The 9,002-nt window shown below is 41.0% G+C and overlaps 1 protein-coding gene across 2 annotated transcripts in view; it reads left to right on the plus strand.

Annotated features, from left to right (window-relative positions):
* Positions 1–6,269, plus strand: part of RAB2B (RAB2B, member RAS oncogene family) — a 14,984-nt gene extending 8,715 nt beyond the window's left edge. For both annotated transcript variants that reach the window (XM_004694672.2, XM_004694671.2), the window contains exons 6-8: positions 3,147–3,258; positions 3,821–3,889; positions 4,576–6,269. In XM_004694672.2, coding sequence (XP_004694729.1) covers positions 3,147–3,258; positions 3,821–3,889; positions 4,576–4,683 — 289 coding nt within the window. In that variant the 3' untranslated portion in view covers positions 4,684–6,269. The remainder of the gene's footprint in view (positions 1–3,146; positions 3,259–3,820; positions 3,890–4,575) is intronic.
* The last annotated feature ends 2,733 nt before the right edge of the window (positions 6,270–9,002 follow it).

Raw genomic sequence — 9,002 nt, forward strand, 5'->3', positions numbered from 1 at the left:
GCCATGTGGTCACCTCCGGGGCAGGCGGAATCAAACTCATGTGGAAGTGGCTTTAGCTCCTTAGTAGTGTGCTTTCACCCGCTGCGCCATCAGGGAGGGCCTAATGCTGCTATTAATATGCGTATACAAATGGCTGTTCAGGTCCCTGCTTTCAGTTCTTCTGGTTATGTACTCAGATGTGGAGTTGCTGCGTCTTATAATTGTGTTTGATTTTTTGAGGTACTGTTTTCCATAGGCTGCACCATTTTACATTCTTACCAGCCAATTTCTCCATTTCCTCACCACACTTAGTCTCAGTAAATTTTCATTCTTTTTTTTTTTTTAAAGATTTATTTTATTAACGTATGCATACAAGAACTGGGTGTAGGCCAGAGGTGCAGGGGTTAAGAGGATTTACCAGAGACAGAGTGGGGAGCAGAACCAGCAGATCTTCTGAAATACACTGCTGAGGGGAGCAGCAGACAAACGAGGAGAGGTCTGATGTGCATGTGGGTCACCTCCCTTGGCTGGGGATCGAACTTGTGCTGCTTGATAGCACTGAAACTTAACCTCTGTGCCACCAGGGAGTTCAAGTCTCAGTAAATTTTCTATGGCACCCTTAAGTCAAAAGAAAATAATAAATTGGCAATGCATAAGAAAAAACGGTTCTCAGACTCTGGGGAAGAATGACTGGTTACCAGATGGAGTAGGGGAGAGAGGAGTGGAGGGAAGAAAACAAGCCAGGCATTGAGAGGTGTGGTGGAGAATGTATAAAGCATGAACACATAGAGTGGCATAGAAATGTAACCCCATACATACGTAACATATACGTATGTAAATGACTGACAAAAAGCAAAAGGTTTTAGAGAGAAAAAAATAAAAGAAAAACATGAGAGTTTTTCAGACTTCATCTTTAAATAGCCAAAATTATTTATTAATGATCTATGTGGGCCTGTTGGGTACTACACAGCTTCTCAAAGGTTGGAATCAAGATTAGCACTGACACTATCATTTCTTGGTTCACACTGATTTTTTGTGCATTACTTGCCTTTGAGTACAACCAACTGTCCAAAACTCAACTTTAACAATATATGCAAATAGGGCCTCCCTGGTGGCCCAGAGGTTGAAGTTTCAGCACTATCAAGATATTGTCAGCCACTGCAGCATGAGTTCAGTCCCCAGCCAGAGAGGTGACCCACATGGCACAGCGGACCTCTCCTGTCCCACCCACTGCTCCCTTTAGTAGTGTATTTTAGTACATCTGCCTGTTCTGCTCCCCACTCCGTCTCTGGTGAATCTTCTCACCCCTACACCTCTGGCCTGTACCCCAGTTCTTGTATGCCTAAGTAAAAAAAAAAATCTTTTTTTTTTAAGTAATTTGTATTTTTTTCTAAACACAGTGGGAAGCATTTGGGAGTTTTAAGTAGAAAAATTTGATCAAAATTTAAAAGGTTATATTGGAGGGAAGCAAGAGTTGAAATGGAAGTTCAGTTGCAATAGTCTAGGTAATAGTGGCGTGGACTAGGAGAGAGAGGAAACATTCATTTTAGGGTACATTTCGTGAATGCCTCATTTTGGGATGGATTGAGCATTTGAAATGAAAGTGGAAATGGTAATAATAGTTTTTGCATTGAGCCATTTACTGAGATGTGGAAGCCTTAGGCAGAAGTAGGTTAGTGGGAAAGTAATCATGTTCCATTTTGATCTAAGTTTGAGTTGCTTTTTATATATTAGAGTGAAAATGAACAATAGGCAAATGGACAAAGAGATCTGGAGCTTAGAAGAGCATCTGGGCTAGAGGTACACATTTAGGAGTTGAAATTTTTTTTTGATTTATTTATTTATTTGTACAGAACTGGGGTACAGGCTAGAGATGCAGAGGGTGAGAGGATTCACCAGAGAGAGTGGGGAGCAGAACAGGCAGATAGACAAAGTACACTGCTGAGGGGAGCAGCGGGCGGGTCAGGAGAGGTCTGCTGTGCCATGTGGTCACCTCCGGGGCAGGTGGGGATCGAACTCATGTAGAAGTGGCTTAAGCTTCTTTGTGCTGTGCTTTAACCAGCTGCGCCACCAGGGAGGGCCCAAGAGAGTTGACTTTTAAATAGATAGTTTCTCTCTGGTCTTCACACAGCCGATGAATAAAAATTAGACAAATTGTAGATTTGTTGTTCTTTTTAAAAATTTACTTATTTTTAAAAAGATTGATTTATTTATGCATCCAGAGCTGGCGTACAGGCCAGAGGTGCAGGAGCAGTGAGAGGATTCACCGGAGACAGAGTGGAGAGCAGAACAGACAGAATGATGAAGTACACTACTGAGTGGAGCAGCGGGTGGTCAGGAGAGATCTGCTGCGCCAAATGATCACCTCTGGTGCGGGTGGGATTCGAACTCATGCTTAAGTGACTTTAGCTTCTTAGTGCTGTACTTTAACCCACTATGCCAGGGATGGAGTTACTCTTAATTTTTTCCCCCAGAGTTGAAAAACTGAAAACCTTCCAAACAAAAACTTCTAATTTGAAAACTGAAACTCAGAGACCACCCTTACCTTTTTTCTGCAGGTTTTAAATCCATCTTTCATAATGTCTTTCAATGCCACTTCATTCCCTTTCTTAGACGTTGGCTTTTTCCCCTCCATATAATTTTCTCTGAATTCTTTATTTCCTTGGTAGTACACTACTACTATACAGGTTAATAAAAACATGAGCGTTGAGGCAACTGTGTTCTTATTCCGAGTTAATTCTCTTCTTATGGGCTGATTTCAGTAAAAGAGGAAGATGCACTCATCACTACGGGATGGGGCATCTCTGACTTTTCTACTTTATAACCACTGGACATTTCCTTTCCTCTTATCTGCATTCTCACTGGATCTCATTCAGATAAGCAGTCTAGAGCATAAGCTTTGAGTAATTGGGCTTGCCTACCCTTTTGTAAACCTTTTTCTCTAATAGAGTAAGGCTTGATCCTCCACCATGCAGCAGCTGTCATGATTCTGAAGAGCATTTTGCAAGAAATCAGTAACCCTGTACTAGAGTATCATGCCGGGGCTACATTCCTTATGGCTTAACTTGCACTTGAAACAGCTATGGGGTTCTTTTAGAATGAGAGTTGCTTCTTTTACTTCCATCTTTTTTAAGTTTCCTCCCTACTCCCCAATTAATCTCTTGCAGTGACTTAGAGTCCCGCAGGGATGTGAGGAGAGAAGAAGGAGAGGCCTTTGCTCGGGAACATGGACTTATATTCATGGAAACTTCAGCCAAAACAGCCTGCAATGTTGAAGAGGTAATATTTGGGAAAAAATAGGAAAAACTCTTTCTAGACTACACTATGGCTATGTCCTTTTATTCAGCATTCTCTTCCTGTAAAGCATGGGTAAGGAAAGAATGCTTGTAGTCATGGTGACCGTATGTCTCTCTTGAAAGGAATTCTCTTTCACCTTGATTTCTAAGGTTTTCCTTTTGCTCTGGATAACATTAATTGTAAGTGTGGATTAGAGACTTCTGTTACTCATTAATCACTTTATTGGAGGATGTAATGGGTTCTACTCTAGTCATTCCCAAAATTGGTATTGACTGATGGCAAAGAGAGCATGTTTGTTTTATTTGTAGAGAATGCTAGGAACATTTTAGGTCAGTACTAAACTGCCATATAGTCTCTTTTTTTTTTTCCTTTGAAACTACTCTCAATGGTTTTTATAAAAACTTTGAGGAGCCTTCTGTATTTTTCTGCCATCTCCAATAATTCTTAATTTATCTTAGAAATCCAAGTAGGAATATTTATATTCTGTTATCCTCATTTTTCTACCTAAACCTGAGCCTAATAATACAATTTGTGTTTTCTTTAGGCCTTCATTAACACAGCCAAAGAAATATATAGGAAGATCCAGCAGGGCTTATTTGATATCCACAATGAGGTGAGAAAATGTGTATTTGGGGAAGATGGGGGGGCTATCAATTATCTTTGTCTTGTCTTAATCAGAACAGGAAGCTGCCTAGAACATGAGCATTGCTATCCAAAATCACACTATTTGAAGCTATGCCAGTTCAACTTGGTTTTTTATGTAACTAGATAGAAAATTGTCATCACATTCTGTTTTTCTATAAGTCTGAGACCCAGACTCTTAAAGCGATTATTAATCAGGGATCTAAAAGGCTTATACGGTGTGGAAGATTTTCTTCTCATCCTGTTTTTTATTATTTCAGAGCATTGGGGAGGTGTGATTCTTAATTTTTCAGCAGGGTTATTTCTGTAAGCCAAAATTCAAGACAAAACCCAACAGAATTTTGTGTTAAATCTACTCTTTGCCTTCTTCTACTCTTAATCACATCCTGACTCTGCATGTCACTACAAAACTTAAAATAGTCACCTTAAAGTGGACACAAAGGCCACTGTAGTCACCTGTAATCCTTATGCCACAGCTGGTCATCACATCCTTATAGCCCTGGACTATCGTTTCACAGCAGTCCTGTAAACAGGGCTCACGATTACCTGTCAAGGTGGTATCTGAAAATGTAAATCATGATTTCTCCTTTACTCCTGCTCTGTTCTTCCACATCAGCATTTAGAACTGAGAGGGAACTATTGCCTCTTCTTTTGCAGGCAAATGGCATCAAGATTGGTCCCCAACAGTGTATTTCAACATCGGTGGGATCCAGCTCCTCCCAGCGGAACTCTGGTGACATAGGGTCCAACTCTGGCTGCTGCTGAACATCTGGCCTGATCTCTTTTTTTCTTTCTGGAACAGCTTCAGAACAATAGGCTTAAAGAAAGAGGTCTAATTTGCTTTGGCTGAGAAAAGCCTTTATCAAAGTGTGATATTTTGCCTTTCTACATAAAAAGACCAGGGGAGATTTGGTTCCTTGCTGACCTTTCCTTCTTCAGGGATGTGAGCATTCCCTATAGCTAGAACTTTTCTTATTCTTCTTCTGTTTTAATTTCTACAATATTAGCATCAAACTGATTGTCATGGTAGTCCAAAAGTAAATGCATTGTTTTATGAGCCTACATAATGTGTGCCCCACAAAGTAAAATTAGTAATAGGATCTCAGACAATCTGCTTGGGCACTAAAAGTTATGGAGATCTAGATAGCTTATGAGCCAGAGATCCTCTGCTTAGAAATTTCATTGAGTTATTTCACTTAACCTGTCTTTGGAGACCACTTGCCACTTTATAAGAGATCTTGCAGAAGCTCGTTCCTTCTACTTGAACTTCTCAACGAGGCTAAATACTTCTCTACCATCCTATTACTAGCTTCTCTCTATCTTAGAGTAACTACACAACTTTTGAGAGCCACACAGTTTCTCCTGAAATATGGCTACTTATTCTCATTACTTAAAGAAAACAGTCTTTCCTTGCTTGCTTGTTTTATTTTAGGGACCAGACAAATTTGAGTGTCTTTTCTGCAAAAATACAATTACATTATTAACTAAGTCAAATAGACTTTAACTAAACATATTTAGACTTTCTAATCAAGCTAATCTGCTTTCTGGACATGGCGTATTTACTCCCACCTCACTACCTTTGCTCATGCCCCCGTCTATGCCACCATTATACTCAAAATCCAAAATTTGTGTTTCAGAGAGCCTTCTTTGAACTCAACTTCTAGACGTTTACTGACACAGTAAACTTTAGTAAACCTTAGCTTTCAAATGTTGTTTATTCATATGTATATTTACTTGTATTTATGTTATTCTGTAAATATGTTTTGTAGTTGTTTTATGTGTGGGACCTGTCTCATATAGGTTGTAAGCTAAGCTCAGTGAGAGCAGGAGCCATATTATCCCTTTACTTTTTGTAAAACATTCCCTGTACGGTTCCTTCACGGTGCCTAGTGCAATTCATTATGTGATCATTGACTTTGACTGACACACTTAAAGACTTGGAACAGGTTTATCTGAGACTTCAGAGGAAACAAAAGGCCTTAGTGTCATCTCTTTGTAATTCTATCCCATTCTTCCCGTCTGCTTAGCCTGGATTCTGTATTGCTGCTTCCCTCACCTCTCTCTCCTTTCCCTGGCACTTTGCCTTCATTCCATGCAGCATATAGTAAGTTTGTCTGTTTCCAAGCTATCAAATATATGGTCCTCCAGCCATTCTTCTTTTCAGCAGCATATAATACTATTCTAGCCAAGTCTGCTTTTTTTTATTCCTCATGCTATCTTTTGGGTCAGTTGTTGTATCTTTTTTGCTTTGACGTCCATTCTCTTCTACTGCACTGAAATCTTACGAATTTTTCTTTTTTGTTGTTGTTGTTGATGAACTGTTTCATTATTAAATATGTGCATGTATCCAGGCTGCTCATAATTCATGTGTCATTTTTGATTGTAGCAAACATAAGTAGATACTCTTTCTAGGGAATTATATCAAAAGTATCAGAATAGGCCTTCTTTGGATACATTCATTTTATACTGGATTCTTCCCCTAGTGATTACAGAAAGATAACACTGCACCACTGAAGGTGGAAGACATTTGGGGTATTGCTTTTGATCATGCCTTTTGTTTTGCTTGTTAAAATCCTACCTCCAAAAAGGATTGAGGCAGTTGAGTTTGGGGGTTGCCTTCTCACCTCAGGGATAAAACTGAAGTAAATATAACTTTATAGTTATTGTGCAGAAGTTTTTCTTTACTAATCAGAAAAATATCTTTAATGATTGGGAAGCATTGATCAAAGATAGCATTCTACATGGAGCTGCTGCTTTCAGAGTCATTAAAGGACACCAATTTGTTATTGTGGAGTGTATCTTTTTAATACTAAATTCCACAGTCAATTCTGTTATGCAAGCCACTCCTAACCTCTTAAATTTGGATATTTCGCACATTTTAAGGGACACACAGAAACAAAAGTAGCTGGGTAAATTCAGGAACTGTGTTGCTCATTGATGATCTTCACACCACGAAGAATTATAAGAAAAAGTGTCTCCTCTTATCCATGTGTGAAGAATGATAGTTGTAAAATATTGAAGGGATTGGTTGACTTTTGAAGACCAGTGCCTTTGATAGGGGAGAATTAGGCCAATTAGATTGTGTTCAGTATACAGGGAAATGTATTTAGCTTAGTCTTGCTACTTTTTAAATGAAGCATTTACTCGCGTGACTCCTTATGGTCTCTAAGTTCCTACCACATATAACATACATATTCTTTGAGAAATTCCTTTATGATAAGCACTCCCTTCACTCACAAATTAAAAAAACAAATTTAAGTTCCTACCACATATAACATACATATTCTTTGAGAAATTCCTTTATGATAAGCACTCCCTTCACTCACGAATTAAAAAAACAAATTGTAGCAAGTTGTAACTGCCATAGAGATTTAGAGTAGTAAACACAGAAACACCCTTCTCATTCAGGGCAAGAGAATTTCACCCGGATAAAACTATTTTCTCTCCATTTTAAGTGTGGTTATTAGAAAGCCTCTCGCGTGCGCCTATGTTCCTAACCAGACCCTAGTGACCCTTCTTATATCATTTTTGCTTTCCTTCAAGGCGTCTGACATTTGCTCTGACAGGTAGTTTGAATCTTGATGAATTTAGCTCATTTTTTTAAATTGAAATTTTATCATAAATCTTGTTCCTTTCCAACTGCCTCTGTTGTCAATGAGCACAATTACTTCCAAGCACAAGGATTAGAAGCACCTACTATAGGTACATAACCTACGTTGATCATGTACTGATATCTTAAAGAAAGAAGCATCTGTAAACTATAACCCTATGAAGGGTAACCCACTGTCATAATAAGAATTCGTTTTTTGCCTCTTTGGTCACTCCTATGCGAGAGGGATGGTGGTTGCCTTTAATTACATTCAGCATTATTACAGTTTTTCTCCAACCTGACTGAGGCACTTTCTGATTGTAAAAAGGAGAGTATGCGAGGCTGGACCTAAGTAATCCAAAAGAACCCGACAAGGGTTCTTCAGATTATTTAAATGCTCCTTCTTCCTCCCGGTTCCCAGGCACCACCAGCCCGACCCAAGATGGCTTCCCAGAAACAGGTAACTAAATGCTGTTTCGATTAGAGCGCCCCCAACGGCGGGAGTCAAAAAAGATGCCGAGAGGCCTAAACGCCAGTGAACTGAGCCGTCAGGGGCGAGCTAAACTACCACCGGATTTTATTTTCAATCAGGCATATCTGTGGTTGCCTAGTACCCGTCCTAGCCTTTTAGGACCTCCCACCCTGGGAGAGACTTCCTGGATGGCGCTCACACTACCCTGCTGGAAGAGGCCTGACGTCGGCACTCTATTGGCGGGGGGAGCGTAGGTGGGCGGAGCCAAAGGAGAATGGACTACTAGCAAGCTAGATTGAGGCGAGGGCTGGCCATGCTCCGCCGGAAGGCGCCTTGTTCTCCGAAAGGGTGAGTGGAAGCCCTGGTTGGAAAGGAAGCCGCAGGACTGGTTCAGGTAGGCATTCGGCACACGCCCGCCCGCACTGCTGCTTCTAGAGTGTCTGCAAAAGCTGTGCTGTTAGAAGTGGTTTTAGTAACTCATCCTCCGCCTGGCTCCCCCGCCCCTGCGGGTCCCCGAGTCGTGAGGGATCAGGTGCTGGGTGATGCTCTGGACTGAACCATTCTCCTTTGTGAAAGGCCGGGGGAGAGGGTGGCTGCTGGGCCGCGGGGCCCGAGCCGGGCCTGGCCGCAAAAGGGGCTGCCCCAGTCGCTGTAGAGATTTTAGAGCCTGTCACTGCATTACTGGGCGTGGTGTAGATGTGAGGCAGCGCCTTGTTCTTCTTGCCCCTTCCGAGAAGGGAAAACTCCCCGGCTCCGTTTGGTTACTCCATACTTTGGACTCACAAGTGGGAGCTTAGGGAGATTTTCTTCTTGGCCTTTTCCGCTTATGTATTTTGATAATAAAGGTGGATAGGAAAGCATGGGGCGACCGTGTGCGGTTTGTTATACAAAGTGTGATTTCTGGGGGTCTTGGGGAGAGAAGAGCAGGTGAAAGTGTCGAGAAGGTGGAAAGAGTGGAGCTCAAGTCTTGCATCTCCATTGACAGGTCTGCAGAGCTCACTGTTTTTTTGTTGCATTATGTAA

The sequence above is a fragment of the Condylura cristata genome, unplaced genomic scaffold (assembly GCF_000260355.1).
Source record: "Condylura cristata isolate star-nosed mole 26May11 unplaced genomic scaffold, ConCri1.0 scaffold00045, whole genome shotgun sequence".
NCBI classification, from domain to species: domain Eukaryota; kingdom Metazoa; phylum Chordata; class Mammalia; order Eulipotyphla; family Talpidae; genus Condylura; species Condylura cristata.